General features: G+C 38.9%; 2 protein-coding genes across 3 annotated transcripts in view; one reads left to right on the top strand and one right to left on the bottom strand.

The window, feature by feature from the left end:
- LOC118335936 (protein Aster-A-like) overlaps positions 1 to 2,079 on the top strand; it is a gene marked incomplete at its 5' end in the record, with an annotated part of 14,414 nt that extends 12,335 nt beyond the window's left edge. Inside the window, 1 exon segment of the mRNA XM_035672447.1 lies at positions 190 to 2,079. Coding sequence (XP_035528340.1) covers positions 190 to 291 — 102 coding nt within the window.
- A 1,549-nt stretch (positions 2,080 to 3,628) lies between these two features.
- Positions 3,629 to 20,366, bottom strand: part of scn1ba (sodium channel, voltage-gated, type I, beta a) — a 19,218-nt gene continuing 2,480 nt past the window's right edge. The window contains exons 2-6 of one of the 2 annotated variants that reach the window (XM_035672469.1): positions 11,598 to 11,764; positions 9,462 to 9,699; positions 8,609 to 8,750; positions 8,277 to 8,348; positions 3,629 to 6,949 (exon numbers count right to left, since the gene is read on the bottom strand). In XM_035672469.1, coding sequence (XP_035528362.1) covers positions 8,282 to 8,348; positions 8,609 to 8,750; positions 9,462 to 9,699; positions 11,598 to 11,764 — 614 coding nt within the window. In that variant the 3' untranslated portion in view covers positions 3,629 to 6,949; positions 8,277 to 8,281. The remainder of the gene's footprint in view (positions 6,950 to 8,276; positions 8,349 to 8,608; positions 8,751 to 9,461; positions 9,700 to 11,597; positions 11,765 to 20,366) is intronic. The other variant, XM_035672470.1, reaches the window with a different exon arrangement.

The following is a 20,366-nucleotide window of genomic DNA, read 5'->3' as shown; positions in this document are numbered from 1 at the left end:
TGTTTATTTTACTCTGTGAAATAAATTGCGTGTGGTTCAGTTGTGCAGGGTCCAGTCAGCATAAACTGCATGCGTCACACAAACTGCTCATAGTGTGCTGGATCGTCAGAGCATTATGTAATCCAGCATGTCTGACCCTACCTCTCTCTCACCCCCTCCCCCGTCACCCCTTCCATGTTTATCTCCCAGATGAAGCAGTCTTTAGAAAAGCTCCACCGGGGCATCGTGGTCCCAGAGGTGCAGCAGGACCCCCCTGATGATATCCTCACAGAGTCTGGGACTGAGGCCTGAGTCCCCCCCACCCCTCCCCTGATTGTCTCCTAACTCTGAACACACCCTGGTAGAAAAGAGCGGCCTCTGCAACTTGGTTTTGCTCTTTCCCTAATTTTCCAAAATCGACAACCAGGAGTGGGACATGCAGGGGACTACATTACCCACAACTCTCCTCGCCTGACTGACTTGAAATGGCAACGTTTGCCTTCAGCCTCAACCAGTTACAACTTCAGTGAACTCATTCAGACTGGAAGCTATCAGGACCACAGCAATAATCTACCTACAGCTGCAAGTCATCTGTATGTACTGTATGGAAACAGGCCACTGGTGGGCCGATTCAGACCATCCACTCCTCAAGAGACATTTCAAAATGGCCAAACGTGTTTCAGAATAACTTTATTTCAGACCTCCTTAATTTTCACAAAAAAACAAAACAGAACCATTTTATGACTATCATAGACTTCAGTTTCTCTCCTGACATGCAACATTTCAAAGGTGCAATGGGAAGGGATCAGTGATTTCTGGAAAGTGGGAGTTCTTCCTCCTAGTCCTGGGAACATTTAGATACCTTTGCCTCTAGTTGAATGCCTGCTGATACAAAAAAAAGGGGGGGGGACACCACCTGCTGTGTGGATGTGACGAACACCCAGAAGGAGAGGGGAGAGCGCTGATAGGAGCACGGCGCCTCTCTCGCTCTTTCCGCGAGGGATGTGTTCTTCCATGTCCGATTTGAGCCCCCTCAAAGGCTGTCGGTCCTCTGTGAAAGGGGATGAGGAACATTTCAACATCAGACACTTTAATTTTCACCCTTAATTATAGATGTAATTTATACATCTGAAGAACTCTCAAACACCCTCCCACTCCTCCCAGTCCTGTCTGGGTTTTATCTTTTTTCAAAATCAGTGTGTTGGGTTGTTTGTTAGGACAGCAAGCTGCGTCTGACTGTTTCTCTGACTGTTACAGTATTTATTATCACCAATGACTTTTAAACTGAAGTCCTGTCCTGCTCTTAAGAAGTCATTTGGTGGGTATTTTGTGCTCTGATTTGCTGTTGCCGTGCGGACCAAGAGGAGCTACACGAGAAGGATTACTGTCACAGCAATAATGACAATAGTGATTCTAGTACTTTTTGAATGTTTCAAACAAAGTAGTATATAATATTAATAATAATAATGAGTTGTGTGTGAATGTGTGTAGAGGCAGTGAAAAAAAAACCAAGCAAAGAAGATTTTGACTTGACAGATGCGTGCGTGTGTTCATGAGGAGTCCTCAATGTTACATTTTTCATATTAGCGTTTCTTGAGTTCGTTTTTTGGATTTCACATTTGGTTGCTCACTCTTTGTATCACAGAGCCAGACCTTACCAGTTCAGGATTTAGACTTGGATCAGGTAGAAACCGAAGTATCAGAACTGCTACTTCGTTGTCCAACTGGGCTGGGCGTTTCAAGATGAAAGGACCAACCAGAATTTTGTAGGCCCAGGTGAAGAAAAAGGGAATCTGTTTTGCAGTATTTTTTTTTTTTTTTGTGTTTGTAATATGAATTTCATAATTTGACTCGCTTGTTTTTCTCTTTTTATTGTTGCTTGTTCTTTTTTTCATTTTCTATCTTTATTATTTTGTCATCTTTATTTGTTGTTTATTTTCAGCCAGTCCTCTCCGTCCACTCAGTTCTGTCCTCTGATGATTTAAAGCATCTCACCCATCTATACTCCCTCCTTTGTTTCCTTCTTCTTCTTCCCATCACTCAAGCCCACTCTTCCTCTCTTTCCTCTCCGTGCTCTCCCCCTTCACCCGCTCACTCTCTCTCTCTCTGTTTCACTGATAATAGCGGCTACAGAAGCATGTGGGCCATGCTGTGCATGGCCACCCGCGGATAACAAAAGGGTGTAATATTTATTTAGGGAGGGAGGTGGGGAGGGAGGGTCTGGGATAGATTGAGGGAGAGAGAGAGACGGATCAGGAGCGGGCATGAGAATGTACTGTAAAGATGTGATTGTACACCACGCCATGGAGAGAAATGAAAAGTTCTAAAACATGCAACAACTCCTCGCTCATCTTTGAGTCTGTGTGTTTTCACTTCACAAGGATCTGGTGTGCATTACGGTGGAACTATTATTATTGATTTATCTGTCTGTTATTTGGGCCAAAAAAGTATCCGTAAATGGTAAAACACCAATCACACAATATACCAAGGCCCAAGTTGACATTTAAATATGTTCTGTCTAAGTCTAAACCCCCAAATATTCAGTTTTATATTGTGTATATATATCATTTATTTAATCAGGTAAAAGACTCATTGAGTCAAATCTCTTTCTAAAGGTGCTTCAAAAGCAGCATAAACATTGTTAAACTCAAACAATAAATGATAAATGGACTACTTGAATTGCGCCTTTCTAATCTTCAGCAATCTCCAAAGCGCTTTACACTACCTGCCACTCAAAACAATTATGATGCATCATACAATATAAAGAAAAGCAAATTTAACATTTGTGAAGCTGGAGAAGGTTTTCTGTGTAAGAAATCACTCAGGTGACCAATTATCAATATAGTTTCATTGTTTCAGTTCTGGTTTCTCATCAGCATTACAGTGACAAGTTTAAGTGATGAAATATTGACAAACTAACACTTTTGGCTGTTTTTATTTATTGGCATTTGTGTCTATTCTTTTAGTCACTGAATGACACACAAAAGAAGCTCCAAAGGAGGGATGCTATTAATTATTATGTTCATCATTGATAACACTTGCTCAGTGTATGAAATGTTGTTCATCATTTACCAGTAGGCCAGGTGTGACAAGGAATATCGGTGTTTTATCCGAGTCCAAACCAGAAGCTATTCAGAATAACGTATCATATTACTATCATATACGATACAGATAAAAATGCAAGCGCACAGGATGTGATGAAATGGTTACCACTTGATTATCAAAATAGTTGCTGATTAGTTTTCTGTCGACTATTTCAGATCTCCAAAGTAAACTTTGTGCAGGTAAGATAAAGTAAAAAGCCTTTCCTTGATTAAATCAAGGACATTGCTTCACATTAGTTCACACAGCGATAAGAGAGCTGCTTCTGTAAATTAACTGTAATCTTATCTAAAGAGGAATTCTCTGTTCAAGATAATCCAGTCAAGAGCGCTGACTCAGGGACTAGTCTTGTTGATGTGTTTTTCTCAATCATCTTTCAACAAATTGAGGTAGTTTGTGTCTAGCAGGAAGGTCAGAGTGGCTATCTTCTAACCAGAAGTTTGAAGTTTGAACTCCTGGGGAAAATGTCACTAAACTCAAGCAGACATGCTGGGAAATACCGGGCCTGATGGGTGATACAGTACACATAGTGGGTTTATTAGAGGCATTTCATTCATTAATTCAATTTATTTTTTATATGCTTGAGAGATTATTGAGGGGCCCCCTTATTTACAATGACATCCAGTCAGCAACAACAAAATAAAATATAGATATAGAACAGCAATACCAGCAATAGCTAATAGAAAGGCTTAGAAAGTAGAGGTTGGGAAGTTTAAGATTACATTTATAAGATGTCCAAAAGGTAAAACTGTATTCATTTTAAGCTTTAAAAAAAAAAAAAAAAGAAATTAGATCTGCCTATTATCTGGCATTTTGAGATAATCAGCATCGGCCGATACCTGCGCTCGTGAGGCCGATAAACTTAATATCTGCTGGTTGTCAGTGTGGCTGCTGAGGAAACAATGTTAGCGCCCCTCCTTGTGAGTTTTGGGAAGTGAGTGAAATAGTCTAATGCATCCTGCTGTAAACCTAATTTTCCTCTCTAAATGTTTATCTAAAACCGTCACTGGCTAAATACTGAATATATATTAAGTTATTGTATACAAAGTAATGTAGTTGAATGACGTCTCTTCTGACGTACTGTACTCCCTTAAATGCCAATTCTGAAATGTACAGCAATGTATTTTTCTACTAATTCATAATAATTCCATCTAAAACAACATGTTAATGGCTAAGATGGCTAAATATATTAGATTGTAATGTGCATGGAATAATGGAAATGTATTACTTTTCCTTTGTTAGTTGTTGTTTGTTATATTGGCATTATATATCAATCATCGGCTGCCTTGCTCTCTAAATATCGACATCTGCCACTAAAAAACTCACATCGGTCAACCACTAGACATTAAGTCATGTCCCTTTTTAAGTTGGTTAAATAAAAAGTGTAGAGAAGGCTTTGTAAATCTTAAAATTTAGAAAAATACAAATTTACATGTTGTATTGACACTGCTGGTCTTTTAAAAATTGCCTCTTGCCGCTGCATATCAACCACCTACACATTAACCATTTTAAATAACAACAGATACATGGCTGATTCTCTCACATGGATTTTTATTTATTTCTTTGTATCACTTCCCTTTTCTTTTTGGCAAGCAACATTTCCACACCTACACGCGAACTACAGTTTTATCCGTTGCTGAAAGAAAACACGTGGACACAAAGCAGACCAACAATGTGGGGAGCAGTGTGGTTTTCATTTCACTGGTTGGTTCATCTGTGCACTAAAAGGCGTTTAGATGATGTAAACTGATGCATACCCAAAAAGTAAAGGAAACGGTGTATACAATTGCTTGAATGGCCTTTAAAGAAGATCTCGCTCGTTTAGTCTGTTTAATGATTTCACCAGTAAGCATGCAGTTATTCTGTATTAATTCATCAATACATGTGGCCCCCTTCTCAGTATCTCAAAATGTATCAAACTCACTCTTTTGGTACAAAAGAGATGAACAGTAAACATGCAGAATGGCAGTGTTTGCTTGCCATCTAGTGTTCACCAATAGTCAATAACTGGCTGTTTGGAAATAGAAGTACAGCTGCTACACTAAAGATTTGCAACAAGGCTTCAGCTCTTTCCTTTTGGTTTCCACTGGCTTCACGCTGGGAGGCACACTGGACAGGTTTTGTGGTACATTTGCCCATGGCAGTTAGATAATAGCAATTTGCCAAGCCCTTAAGTTTCTACAAAAACAGTAAGACATTTGTGTGAAATTACACATCAGTGGGAACGTTTCCACTGTACACAAATTAAGCTAAAATCATATAACTTTGGATAAACTGTTTTTGGTGCGATGCAAACTGGTCTGGTGAAATTGACTGAATCATCCTCTCATATTTCACAGGAAGTCACACTTCGGTGCCATTTTTACCCACAAATTAAGTGATACATTCTCTCAGCTCTAAAACTTGCACGCAGCTAAAATCAGCACTGAGCCTGCTGTCGTTTTGCTTTAGTTAAAATGGTATTCTTTAGCTTTAAATTGATAAATTTGACTTATTTATCAGATTTATGAGCTCTCAGGATCAAGGGAAAGGAAAACAGTAAAAACATTAATGTGTTTTGTCTGAGAATTAAAGATAAAACAGGATCTCATCTCAGTTGGTTCCCCAGTTCATTATGAAATATTAAAAACACATTTTTTCTATAATTTAAAGCTACACCTTACAGTGCCTAATGACTGCATGTACCTTTGTTTGAGAGCTAGTAACCCAAACTCAAGAGAGTACTTCTCCAGTGACTAACTAAACATTTAGCAAGTTCACATTAAATGCAGATAACATTTCTCTTGGTGAGCAGATGTTTGAGTGCGTCATCCTGAAGTAAAACATAAGAGAGATGGGCGATCACGTTCCAGTTGTTGTGTTTAAACCTGCAGATATAACTACATACAGTGACTTTCAGCTGATATGTGACATTCATGAATCACCTACGCTCCAATATTAAAAAAAATAGATAAAAGGTTTGGATGTTTTCTCCATCAGGGTTGGGCCATTGATAGTGGTTTGCCAATTTATTTATCAGCCTGTTAGGCGGACACCACTGATACGGTGGACCTGCAATTATGTTTTTTTTCCATTTATTGAGTGTATTTTGTTCTAAATGCTATTGTCTTTCTTTTACTGGCTGGTTTTAATGAAATTCTGCAGAAAAATACCAAATACTTGTAATTTTTTGGCATTAAAACTGGACAAAATGAATATCAGGCCAAATATCAGCTTTTGTAGCAGTGTTTTTCTTAGAAAATTAGCAGTTTAATTTAGTCTCACTATTAAAAAGTAAAACAAATCTTTTAAAAATCTTTTTGTTTTTTGTTATTAAAGTGTTTTGATTTATCATTAAAAATACATTTTAATTGCACCACAGCTTCATGAACCTACCAGGAAACACTGACATATGTTCGGTTGAAAATTGCCTTTATAAAACCTGCATCGGTCAAACCCTGATGCCAACACGGCGTGAAATGAAATATGACATAACTAATTCAAAACTCATCAGAAGCATGATGTTGATTGTTGATAAGCTTGTAAGCATGCAGATATACAATGCAGGCCTATAATATACTCTACATGTGTTTAAAGATAATCTGCGCTTACTTATACACCTATATACACTACAACTGTCCCTCTCGGTCTCTCCCCCTCTGTCCTGTTGGACCACAACCGGATGCATCCCCCGTGTCCCTCAGAACTGGATACAGTTCAGTCCTTTCCATCCTTTTGCAGAAAGTCACTTAAAAAATCTTTTCATGAAGATCTTTGTCCTCTCTGTGGTTCCATGTGGAGAGGATGGCGGGAGATGGGTGACGGCGAGAGGAAAGGGCATGAGAGTGGATGTGAGATTCCTCAAGGAAGCCTTGAGTGCTTCCTTGACCTGAAACATAAAATTTCAAACTGTCAAGAAAATGAATGAATCAACTGACTCAAAAAACTTTGAGAGCTTGTAGAGAACACAATGCTCTAATTTCTACGTATCTTGAATCTAAATAAATTAAAATAGGGGAGAAGAACAATTTAATTAGGAGAATAAATGAAGCAATTTGAGGGCACAATTAACTGAAATAATTTGAGGGTAGAAATTATTTAATTAAAGAAAGGAACAAAGTAGGTACACTGAACACCAATTGCTCATTTGGGGGCTAAACCCCATGTATACTGATTCACTACTGTTTTTCCTGCATTGAATCTGTTGAATCTGAATCTCTAAATATTGGATGGGTTGAGAAAACTACCTCTCTACCTGTTGGACAGATTCAACTTTAGTAAAATGAATTTGATATTTGGTTGGTCAGTCATTTTGAAAATGAAAGGTGAACGTAGCATGCTGGCTAACCAGAGATGCATGTATGCTGAAGTAGAAAATTAGCAGTGGTTGTAAAATCATGTTTAATTCAAACCATATTTTAATCTTTAAATTTGTAGCAATAGGTGACTTGAAGGGCCTAAATTCAGTCACATAAATACATAGAAAAAATAAGAGTTTAGGCCTTTGCTAGCGGTTCAGTGAGACTTTGAGCTATATGCTAACATCAGCAAACTAACATGCTCACAATGACATATATATATATATTTGTATATTTGCTACATTACACAGTTGAGTATGGTGAGTTAGTTTTGCAGGTATTCGGTCATAAACCAAAATATTGGACACATTGAAATGTTGACTGGATGATGGCACTAACAGAAAAGTCACAGGATTACAGGGCATGAGTTTGTCTGCGATGGCAGGATCAGTGAATTTTCCAGTCCCCTTGTCTTCTTAAAACAGACACTTGTGTGCATCAGCTTTTTCCACATTTACCTAGAAAATGTCTTATTATTGAGGTGTCCAAATTGTTTCAAATAAAACAATCTGAGAAGAGAAAATCACTTGTTTGAGCTACTCATATCTCAGAGACATGTCACAGGATGTAGACATTGCTTCATATTAAGGGGTAACAAGCTAAAAAGAACCAGGGAGAAAAGGGGAACACTGAGCTCGGGGACCAAAACATTACATTTTTTGTCCTGGTTTGTTGTTGTTTAAGTACAGATATCATATATTCAAAGAAAACGTATAGGGGCAGATGTGGAAACAGATGTATCAGTTGTATTCTAGTGGTGGTTACAATACAACAATGACACAAATAAAGTATAAGCACATAAACAAAGTAAAGCACACAAAGAAACTGACATCAGGTTTAGTGAGAATCCAGACCTACCGGTGCTATTCTGCCACTTGTACGCCTGCACAATTATCTTTACTTTCCGATGCTATAGCTAAATACTCCGCCCTGAAGGAAAGAGAGTGGTAAGAAAGAGGAAAGGGGAAAAACAGGTCAGTGAATCAGAATCAGAACAAGATTTGAGTTCAGCGATGAAAAAGGGAAATGTTTGTTATCTTGAAAAGAACAGATTGAAACAGATTGTGAAAGTGGTTGGTGGCGCATCAGGACATTTGGACGGCCCAGCAGGATCTGGACATGAAGGTCTGGCACTGGAGGGAGGCTGGCCCTGTGTGTGTGGGTGTTTGTGTGTCTTAAAAGTTACTCACGCGCTTTCTCTCAGAGCTTCCTCTCCTGCTGCTGAAATCTTTCTGTAGCAGTAAATCATCTCAACAACCAGCCAAAGCTGCAGCCCGATGATGGAGACATACATCATCACCTCAGACAAAATGGATGCCAGTCCCCGGGTGACTAGAGAGACAGAGAGGGAGATAAGGCAAGATATATTGCATGCTTATGGAATGGAGACTGGTTTGAATTTATACTGTGAAAAGGACGTGGGATGCCCAGGCCATGTTTTTTTTTAAAGCTACGAGTCATAATTTATAACCTCCTGTCCTGAATTACAGGGTGTCATAATTAATGATTTCCTGAAGACGCAGGTAACCTATCTGACATCCATAAGTTAAAGGTTATTGCTCATCACAACAAGTAAAAAAAAATAAAAAAAATGCATACTGTATTACATACTGTTCCTATAAAGCAACACATAATATTATCAACCTTTACATTAATGCGGTGAGCTTGTGGCCACCTGGTGAATGCAAGTCCAGTGCGCATTCTCTTTTTTAGCTCTGTTTCTGGTCTCTATGTGGCTCTTTATCAGTTAGATGTGCACATGCAAGGTGGCTAACTTTCTCTGTCTGCTTTAGTAGTGTAGTGCAGGTAGTGTACAGTGGATTTTTTTCGCTATAAACAACAGCCTACTGTGAAACAAAATACTAAAGTTGTGGGCCAGAAAACCAACCCAGCTCTGAACTTTAATTACCTCAAGTTACTCTTTAAACCTGCATTAATATTTTCTTTTTGTACCATTTTCAGGCGGCAGGCTACAAGATACTGTACATATAACACTGGCATATTATCATTATATAGTACAATATCCCTCCTTTCTGTCCTTACGTTTTGGAACCACGTTCATGATGATAGTCTTGGAGATGTTGGTTTGAAACTCGTAGTATGTATATACGAGGGTGCGGTGGAATATGCACTTGTAGGTTCCCGTGTCATTGAAGGTCACATTGAGGATGTAGATGGAGCCGTCCTGTAGGTCATTGGTCTTCTTGCTGCCGTTCCAGTCCAGACGCTCGTAGAAACGTGGGTCAATGATCTCGGGTATTTTATCTTCATAGCTGTATAACTGGAGGAGAACGAGGGAGACAAAGCAAAATGGAGACAGTGAACATTCTTAGCGAAGTGATAACATGGTTTCAGGCATTTTGAAACACCATACTGGTGTTTCTGCAAGTTATAATCCAAATTGTTTTTGCATTATTGCGAGTTTTTGGGCTGATGAATGTGATTTTCCCTACTTACATGCAGCCGCAGTACATATCAGTATGCTTTGAAAATTAAGATACTTGAAACATGTTTATACTTTATTTTTGTTACTGTCAACAAATCTCATGAAAAAAAGCTTCACAATTTTTTCTTACTTCCCTAACCTGTCTGTAGCGCACAGCCCCAAGCCCATTGGTTCCTACAGATGATGTAAATCTTTAAAATTTAGTCAAACGGCCGGGCACGGTAGTTTTTAACAAACATTACTCAAACAGGAACAAATAGTGCATTTGTTCGGAACTATTTTCAGCCGTGGATTTCATGCTCTACTGAGTATTTATGTGAGTTTGCACTACAGAATCAGAATCAGGTTTATTGCCAATAAGTTTTCACATACAAGGAATTTGCCTTGGTACATTGGTGCGTAAGACTCATGATCAATATAAGATACAAAGATATGATAAAAGAGACAATAAAAAGGAGCTACTGTATACAAATATAAATATAAAGAGTGAGAGAATATACAACGGAGCTCTAAAGCACAGATGAATAAGAGATTCTTAGAGACTGTGTGAAAATGATATATATATAGAAGTATAGCCTTTGTGTGGCTTGTAGTCCCATTTGTTTACACAGGTAAATAAATGAAACTATATCTAAATACTGCTGTTGCTCCTGGATGCTGGTAGGTGTAAAACAAACTCCATTTTTCCTGTCATGCTTGAGGAAAACAACACCGCGTATCCCCAGTTCACCGCTGCCGCTGTTTTTCTGTATCGACCGAACTGTAGTTACAGCCTCACCTCAGCACTTCCTGGTGAATTTGTGGATACAGCTTCCAAAAGGACTAATGGGATCTCTCCTGCTATAAGTATAAACTGTAATGGCCTCTTAGCTTTGTATGGTGAGTACTCCTTCAGTTAGCAAATTCTTCCAGCACACAGAAAGTGGAGGGGTAAAGCTTGTCATGAAAAATGCAAGACTCTGCTCTCTCTCATGATAAATGCATTGCAGCCGTTTCCCAGAAGAGGAGAGAAAGAACCTTGTTGTTATGGATGTTTGTGGCTTTGTGCTGATTTGATCTAATGCTTTATTTGGGCACGTGATAAATAATTTCATCAGGGAGAAAACTGTCTGCATTTAACGTGATGGATGAATTTAATGGTGGAACTGTCAACTTTTTTTTGTTCTTGACTTTGCTGATTCCATTATAGAAACCCACATTTACAGACACAATCAGACTTGCGGGCCAGCAGCAGGCTTTGCACTCATTAGATATTCTGTGAAATCTGGAGAGTTTGGTTTCCTTCATTGGGCCTTTTGCATAAAATTTAGTGTTCACTTTTGTCTGTAATTTTAGTTTTGAAAGTAATTTATAAATTAAGTTAAAAACAAATTGTGGTTTTATAGGGGGTTATGTGCAAGACTATTTCTTGCCCTGGCGGCACAGCAATTCGTCCAGGAAGTCACTGTGCCCATCCAAGAACTATAAATTCTAATATTTACACTCTTTTTACAGAATGAGATATAGAGTGTAAATTAATGACTTTCAGAGTTTAGGGTAAATCGATTTTGTTACATTTGGACAGACCCAGGCTAGCTGTTTCAACTAGCTTCATTCAGTTCAGAGTTTCAAGAGTGATATCAATCTTCTCATCTAACTCTCTGCAAGAAGAACTAAGTGCATTTCTCAAACTGTTTCTTTAAATCATCACAGAGTACTACAAGTTCAAAGCTTGCCATGTTCTTGCTACTCACGTGGGAGAACTCGGTCTCATCTGAAGCTCTGAAGTACCAGTTGACGGAGGCCATGGCCTGCACCTCGCCCCTCATCTTACATGAGATGCAGCCCAGTTTGAAGCCTTCGTTGACAACGGCCTCTGTGTCTGAGTCCACCTCCACGCAGGCTCCACAGCACAGAGAGGCTACAAAGTGGAAAGGATGAAAAACACACAGTTAGAAACCTCCTGTATCACTTTATTGTTCTCTGTCTATTTGCAGGTCACAGGGTTCAGAGGTAAGAGCCGTGGGTGGCTGTCATCCTCTTTTTTATGTACCCGTGACTCGAGGGAAAGGTTGATATATGGGAGAGCTTTAATGTTTTCCAGTATCTCAGCAGTTGCAGGCAAACTGTCTAAACAGTACTTTACAAAACGATGCTAGTGTAACTTTTGTATTTTTGCGTGCTTTCTCCCAATGGTCATTGCATGCTTATTTTTTATCCTTTTGTAACGGGCATATGCTTATTTCTTGCATTTTTTTTATTTCCACCCATCATTTCAGTTCATAGGTTATTGTGAATTTGATTAATTTGTTTTTTTGAGATCTAGTAATGTACATATTAGGTGTTTTTAATCCGTGAAATTGAGGGGAAATAAAGAGGTTGCAGTGAGCGATACTAGTTTCTTGCATTCTGTCAATTGGCAACTGAGCTAAATTCATATATAGAAGCGTGAGTCTATATATGCCATCATCACCATGACACATACTTCTCATCGGCCAGGAGTTACACACCTGTAACTCCACATGTTTCTTTCTCACACTGCACCTTGCAGTTTCCACTGAGGCCTCAGCATGGCTCTCAACCAATGATCTTGTGCTATTCTCAACTTTGACCTCTGGGGATGCTTTTGTTTTGAATCGCAAGATGGCAGGGAGGGAGAATGAGGGAGAGGACAGGAAACACAACGCTGATCAGATGAACTTAAGATGTGAAATCATTAAAAGTGTGGTTGAGATTCACGAAGGCGGCACATCGTCCATGGCCTCATGTACATAAATATATAAAAACAAAGGTCTATTTTTTACTCCCTGGGATGCAAATATTGCAGCACCAAAGTGACTCTTATCAGAATTAGTAATGCCACCACACTGCGGATAAACATGGAGGGGAGGAATGAGGGAGGAGGAAAGAAAGAGAAAGTTAGCACAGGCTTCAGTAGTAACAGCCATTTCTGCAAAAGCATGGGGAGATGGGGAAGCAGGAGGGAAGAGGCCTAATGCTGGCTGATGCACTGCAGAGAGAGAAGAGGGAGAGAAAAAAGGGGAAGGAGGAGAAGAGAAAGTTAAGAACATAATGTAAGACTTCACAGGCCCAAAAATATCAAACTCAAACTTAAATGGACCCCTTGCCATCACATTTAAACAAGAGATGGACCCATGCATTTAAAACCAAACACAGAACCCAAACCCAGCTGGACCTGAGAACGACTAAACCCAAATGAATGATTGGAACTGATTTTATTCCAGTTTTAGTGGTTTCAGTGGACCTGAACAGAGGTTACACACTTGATTTTTGCTGATCTAAGGTCTCAAATATGCTGAGTGCTTTACCAAAGCCATATTCAAGAAAGTATTTAGTTGCATTTTGTTAACGTAATAGCGTACATTATTGATGATCCTTTCATCAGGGCCTATTGGGTCTGCTTAAAACATAATGATAATGACAGTTTCATACAACTTGGGTCTTATATTTTTATAGTTTTGGACATTGTTTCTCATCAGTAAATAACTTAGCTCTCACCAGGTTATTTGCTGACACATGGGAATGTAACCAGACATCTGAAATGTGTCAGATGATGATCACACGGGTTGTAAACAAGCACCCAAACGTATTTGGAAGAGAAAACGAAGGTGAGGTGTAAAACTACCCAAACTTTCTGTTGTGAACGTTCATCACAGACAACTTACTCATTCGTGTTTGACCTGCTGCTTTTCATAATAGACCCTTTGCACAGCAGCTATTTTGACCAGAAATAGTAGGGTGATATTAATTAAGGCTCTGTTCCATTTAATGTAGCAGAGTCTTCCAGTGAGCCAACATGCACAAAAGCAGCACCCTGACTCTGTTTTACCTAAATGGAATAGAGCCTAAAATGTACAATATGTAATTCCCGCCACTAGGAGGTCTCTCACGTCACAGCAGTAACAAAAGACAAAGTTTGATGACGCTGTGTGTAGAGTGGGATCGTGGGAGTTGTTGTCTTCACCGCCATTGCCGTCGCACATCAGTTAGGAGTCCTTCATGTTCACCGTTCAGGAGGTTTTTTTTTACTGGGATCTAATGATCCGCAAAGGTCTCCTCCTCTACGAAACAAATGGATCCAGTGATTAAAATCGGTAAAAACACTGAATAAAGACGTTTCACCTAAAAAAATCTGTGTTTCTCCAGTTCTGTTCAGTGGACAAGGGACATCCATAAGGGCCTGCCAGTCGAGCTGCTGCTAACGTTACCTCAGCTTGTTTCTCTGATAACTTAAGATCCAGAAGTCCGATGACTAAAATCCTTTATCTGGTTAAAATATATGTTTAAAACAACCAAGATTTAAAAAGTGTATTGTAAAAATGTAGTTTAAAACTGGATAAAAAGTAAGATAAAAATATGACCCAAGTTGTAATACACCCGAATTGTCCTTTAAAGTAGCACTTACACAGACTCTTACAAAACCTAAATGTCTGAACCTACACAACAGGGTTCGGTTAAGGCCGGGGTCTTGGGTTTTCGGGTTTTCTGGGAGGTGGGTTTGCTGAGGCGCTCTACATTATAACAGACCTGAGAAAAAACAACATTTTCTAATACTTCTTCTGAACTGCTTAGAGAACAGGTGTACTTATTCACAGAGAGCAATGCAGTGAGTGGAAAATGATTTTTTTGTGTTATTTTATATAATTTTATTTATTTTAATCTCTGCTCTAATTAGCTTTCTTGTCTCTTACACATGTGACTTGATTGTTTGTGTTAATTACAGGCTGCTGTAAACGGCACCAGCTGTCAGTGCTGCAGCTAATCCTGCCAGTAGAGGTTGATGAAAGTCATTTGTCCCTTGTAAAGTCTCACAGGGAATCAACTAATAGACATTTTTGCAAATAGGCACCACGAAATGTTTGAAACATATAAAACATATTGTGCAATGATATTTTGACTCAAGTCTGTGAGAGACTCCATCATATCAGCTTCTGCTGTGTAGAAAAGACAGAGAGGCAGAAAGAGACAGAAAGCCACAGAGACACCAGACAGACACAAGAGCAAGACATCTCATGCAGAATAACACAGAAGGGTTTCAGATGGCTGACATTAACTGGTCAGAGAAAAGGAGGGGAGACCTGAAACACAGACAGAGGAGACACATTACAATGACAACAAAGCACAGGTTTGACAGACAGCAGGATGTCTGAAGACAGAAGAGATTCCTTTAATTGCAAGACAGAAAGAACAAAAAATAAAAGAGACAGATGATAATCTAGGAGGAACAGCAGCACACAGACAGTGTGAGGTAATAATCCAGAGGGAGGCTGGTGACGCAGGGAGAGGAGAGATTGTGCAAGGTGAGCAGAGATACTGCTGACCGTCCGAAGCTGAGACAGCAAGTTAGGTAGACAGCGAGAAAGAGAGAGCGAGAGAGACAAACATGCAAGCAGACACAAAAGGAACTGCACATACAAAATGCAGACTAAACAGAGTCAGAGCAACCAAACTGCCTCAGCAACGATTCAGCAGCAGGACACACACACACAGAGCATCAAAAATGCAAATCCATTGCGTAATCTGTGGACTGAGGTTCAGGATTATGCAACGGATATTCCAGAAATTGCAGATTAGGAGTTTTTTTTCCTGACAGGAGGCTGGATCCTTAATCCCTCATATCAGTTGCTGTATACCCCTGAGGCCTACAAAGCAAACTGATTTATAGCTTTAGCTTTACAAAAGACCATCCACCCTCTGAGGTTAACTAGCTTAGCATGTCACCAGGAGCTAAAGGAAATACAACATGGGTCAAGGAAATTTGCCGAACTAGCCATAAGAGAGAGGTAGGAAAGAAAACTGGATAAGCAACAGCAAACAAAGATGAAGGAGGACAACATCTGTTTCCATGGCTGGGTTACCACCGACATAAACACACACACATACTGTAGGCATACATGACCTGGGGAAATGCCAAGCATCCATGACATTTCCCTTGACACCAAGCGAGCAAGAGACTTTCCACTGGAACAAGAAGACCATTAACATACACTGCTCTGCAAGCATCTTTTTCATTTTACTCCACAAAGCTGTCAGTGTATATTGACTCTTTGTTAGAACAGGCAAGATGAATCCCTGCCTGCTTTTCTTTCTTTATATATTTTCTTAAAACAACTGCTCCCTTGGATCAAAAAGATTCTGTCCCAAAACCAAAACAAGAGACATACAACATATGTCTCATAATACTTTACAAACAAAAAAGACACACACAAAAATTACGAATGAGCAAATATCTGCTACTACAATCGTATAGAGTCCCATCTCCTAGATGTGACGTTTATTTTTATTTGCAACCACAAATACATTTTGAGAGTAACTTAACCCAAATTCCAATTTTTTAATTCTCTATTACTACTTTGTGCATGTTTTGATGCAGATAGAAATCCCTCTGTCTGCTGTCTAGTTTCATGTTAATCTCAATCATTCCTTTCTGTTTTAAGCTCTGTAATTTATGCACAAAGGCTCTTATTGAAATTGACATTTTGTTCTGCAAGAATGAAGAATGAAACACAAGGCTCACATTCATTCTGTCCTCATGAATTCCTTTTCAGCTTGTTCCTAACACTAAGCCTTTCTTGTCCCAAAATATTACATGTAGTCTCTACAAAGCTTTACATGGGCGGACATTTTGACCTGTGACAGAAGGATAGGCATATGTGCAACTATGAATGATGTCTTCATTGAATTTTTAGAGACATGGTGTTGTGCATGCCAGTTCACTGACACCTAAATGGTTGTCCGATTAATGTTATTAGTTAAGGTGGGGTCAGTCATTCTGGAGAAAGATAGTTAATTGTTGAGGCCTATTCCCAGGTCGTCAAATACAGATACTTTTGGTTATAGTAAATGGGAAACAAATAAAGTGGCTTGGAGTGAACTACACAACAGGTAGCGTTTGTGCTCCCAGGTTGTTAAATACAGGCGGTTTGGTAACCCAAAGCTTCTGTATTTGACAATCAACTATCTCTCTCCATAATGACTGACCAGTAAAGTTGCAGGCTGCAAAACCAAAAGACTGAGCTGAAAGATGTTAAAACGCCCTGTAGAGATGAGGGAAACTACAGAGTCGGGTGATCATTATCAGTTCAATGGCCCTTTCATATACATGTAGTCATTTAATTCAATTTTATTCTAAAAATATTTATACTATATACTGATCTGAAACGTTACTATTAAGCTTTCAACATGTTCTGACTTCAATATAGAAGTCAGCTGTTGTCCTTTTTGTCAAGACAGGTGACACATTGTTCAAAAATCTCTCTCCACACAAAGAAAATGATCTGCATGTCCTGAGTCATAATGTTCGTTTGTCCTTGTCTGCCCTTGTGCGGCTCTGGCACGCACAAGGACACACACACACACACACACACAGGTAATTTCCAGAAGCACTATTTCACTCAAGTGTATGAGTGGTATGAAGCAGTACATCACTGCTGCTGATGTTGTTGCAATCCAGCTTGATGTCTCTCTTCTTCATGGTCTGTCTGTCTCCAGGATATAAACTCCCTCTGCTTTTTTCTTTCCTACCTGAGTGATTGTCAGAGCTGAAATATTCAGGGTTTCTTCCAACTCTCTGCAGTGTTATTATGTACGTCCAATACGCATTACAAATAAGCAAGTTGCACAGCGATGTGTTCACAGAATTCACAGAGATTGGTTAAATTTGTGTTCTTTGTTGTGATCGTAACTTCCTGGAGGGACTCGTGTCTAAATCGGTCTGTGCTCATAACATGTTTTTTATTTTTTTTCTGATAAAAATCTAAATATGAAAAACTAAGAAATCTATTCACAGCTATAAGCTTCAAGAGAATATGTCAACAGCATGTGCAGAGCATAACATTTAATCAACTATTTTGATGGTGTTAACAATGATTGTTGCCAGACTAATGAGTTCCCTGCCCTACAAATAACAATCGAGCTATGTGGAAGGTCATCTCGTCCTTCAAAGCATCCCTCACTCACCTCCAGCAACTACAGGGCACCCCAGTATTACAGACCTCTGTCACACAGCTGGATGAACAGGAGCTTGTGTGTGTGTGTGTGTGTGCTTGCGTGCTAGCAGGACACATAGCCTGCAATTAGGGCACAATGGCGCAGTATCTTGCTCTAGATTTATGGGTTAGAATGAATGTTGCAATCGAAAAGGCTGAAATAGAATCAAAATTAAACTCTTCAGAATGAGATTCAGGCAGCTTTGAGGCTTCAGAGTCTGACAGCAGCTGCAGATGGGGCACTAGGGAGAGACTGTTATAGTTTCTAGAAAACACGTGCACGTTTTTTGTTCAGATGGCAGAGAGCCACTCAGATGGAGAGCATCAATTGAGAGCTCTTTGTTTACAAGGCCTGCTGTTTGTAGAAGGCAATAAATATAGATCTAGACATCCTATATGCTGTATGTAGCAGCCATTGCAAGTTTTGTAGAGCAGGCTTGTACAACCTTTGAAGACAATGATGACATAATATTTTATCAGGGGTTAAAAACGCACTCAACTGCAAGAAGAGTTGACTTTTGTTGTCATATAAAAGCATGGAGAGTTGATTCTGCTAAATTATTTAACTTGTATGGGAAGATTGACCAGAAATCAAACTTGTTCTGGTGAAAAAAAAAGCAAAAATGTTACATACATTCCTTTATTTTAATGTGTCATTTTCTTAATTTAAGAAAGTTTGAAGTTTGTAAAAACTACAAATAGTATCAAACCTAAAGCTTAAGTATAAACCATAAATCAGACTTTTAAAAAGCTGCAGCAGTGCATCACTCAAGTAGTTATAATTAGTTTATGTTCTACCCTTTCTACTTAAAATGATGAGCTTATAAGTAATGTAATTTCCAATTTGTACAGATGCATTGGTTGGAGTGAAGTGATGGAATGAACCAAATGGCTTGGGGATGAGAAGATGCTGCGGTTGTTCGACAGCGATTTCCTTCGGCCGTGATTTAATGTTTAAGCCATTTGCAGACTAAATGGCTCCATGCTGCCATTGTGAAAGCAAAGTGTGTCTCTTCTGCATCCATTAGTTAAGGATACCATCAGATGCATTAGGTTTTATGAGCCATAAAGGATTTATTTAACTGTTGTAATATATTCTATCATTCAGAAACTTTTCTTTTCTTTGTCTTTTTCTTAAATAAATGTAAATTTGAATTTCAAAATACAAAGTGCACAAGCTGTTATTTTATTTTTTTTATCAGCCTCAATCTGTTCCTTTCCTCTTATTTTAGGAGATTCCATCCAATTTCCTGTCTAGTCTTATATCCTCATCCTCACTGCGTCCAGCTCCAGATGTGCTCACTCAATTCAGTCCTTAACTAACCCGCCAGCTCCTCAACCAAACTGTCTATGTCTGTCAATCTAGGTTGTGTAACCTTCTTACTTTTGGCCAAGCTTCACTTCTCCGCTGCCTGGCTCGACTTTCTGCAGCTCTGTCTGCTTGTTTCAGCCTTATATCCTGCCCATTCATGTAAAGGAATAACAACATAAACAATATATTTTTTGAGATTATGAGGTTGTGTTGAATGGGAAACAAAGAGCATCTGGCTGACAGTGATCTCTCTTTTAATGCACTGCTTCCTTTTCGTGCTCAATTTTAAATCCCAGTGCTTAAAATGAGATTATCTGTGACCGCAAAATGCCACCTAAAAAAACTTGACGTTTTTGTTTTATTAGTTTTTGGTTGGATTAGTACAAAAAGCTAAATTAAAAAAGTACAAAATATTTAAATGAAACACATTTACCCATTTATTAATATCTACATCTTGTTTAAATTGCCTCCAGTCATTTTTTAATGCCAACTGATCATTTTCAAATCAACCAAGAGGCCATAAATAAAGAGACGTGGCTGTGATCATAAATTTCTTAAAACAGGCCAGTGAAGGATTATCTCCTTTTAGAGTTGCTTCTTCTCCCGTGGGTGTCAGGAGACTGACATAAACGTAACGCCGATGGATTATGTAGCTCATGCTATAAAAAGCAGCTTTAAAAGCATAAATGGCACTAAATAGCTTCTTGTGAAGGTGGGAAATTGAGTCGGGATATCTCAAATTATACAGATAACAGCAGGAGGAGCGGGAAGATTGATGACAACTTAGATTGATAGATAGATACAAATTTAAAAGAACATGTTCTCTTTTAAAAGACTTTCATGATGCAGGAGTTGTGTATAAGTTGGTTACATACAATATGAGACCTGACTTGAGTGCTGAAATCTCAGCATTAACTCACTGAGAACATCCATTCACCTGATCTTAAACAATCCGACCATTAATGTGAAAGGAAGTTGTGACTGGCGTTTCTCACTATTTTCTGCTATTTTATAAACCAATTAAAGACTGATCAATATTGGAAAATGTATCAGTAATGAGAATAATCATTAGGTGCAGAATGTGAACACACAAATATGCTATGCCCCAGATCATTCATTTCTCCCTGAGTGTGGGGAGAAATGAATGATCTACATTGTTCTAGACCTTTCAATCCACAAAGACTGCTGTGTGTGTGTGTGTG

The sequence above is a fragment of the Morone saxatilis genome, unplaced genomic scaffold (genome assembly GCF_004916995.1).
Source record: "Morone saxatilis isolate NCDOM2014 unplaced genomic scaffold, NCSU_SB_2.0 Contig24, whole genome shotgun sequence".
In the NCBI taxonomy this organism is placed as follows: domain Eukaryota; kingdom Metazoa; phylum Chordata; class Actinopteri; family Moronidae; genus Morone; species Morone saxatilis.
The sequence above is the reverse complement of the archived record's forward strand: the minus strand, read 5'-3'. Positions and strand labels throughout refer to the sequence as shown.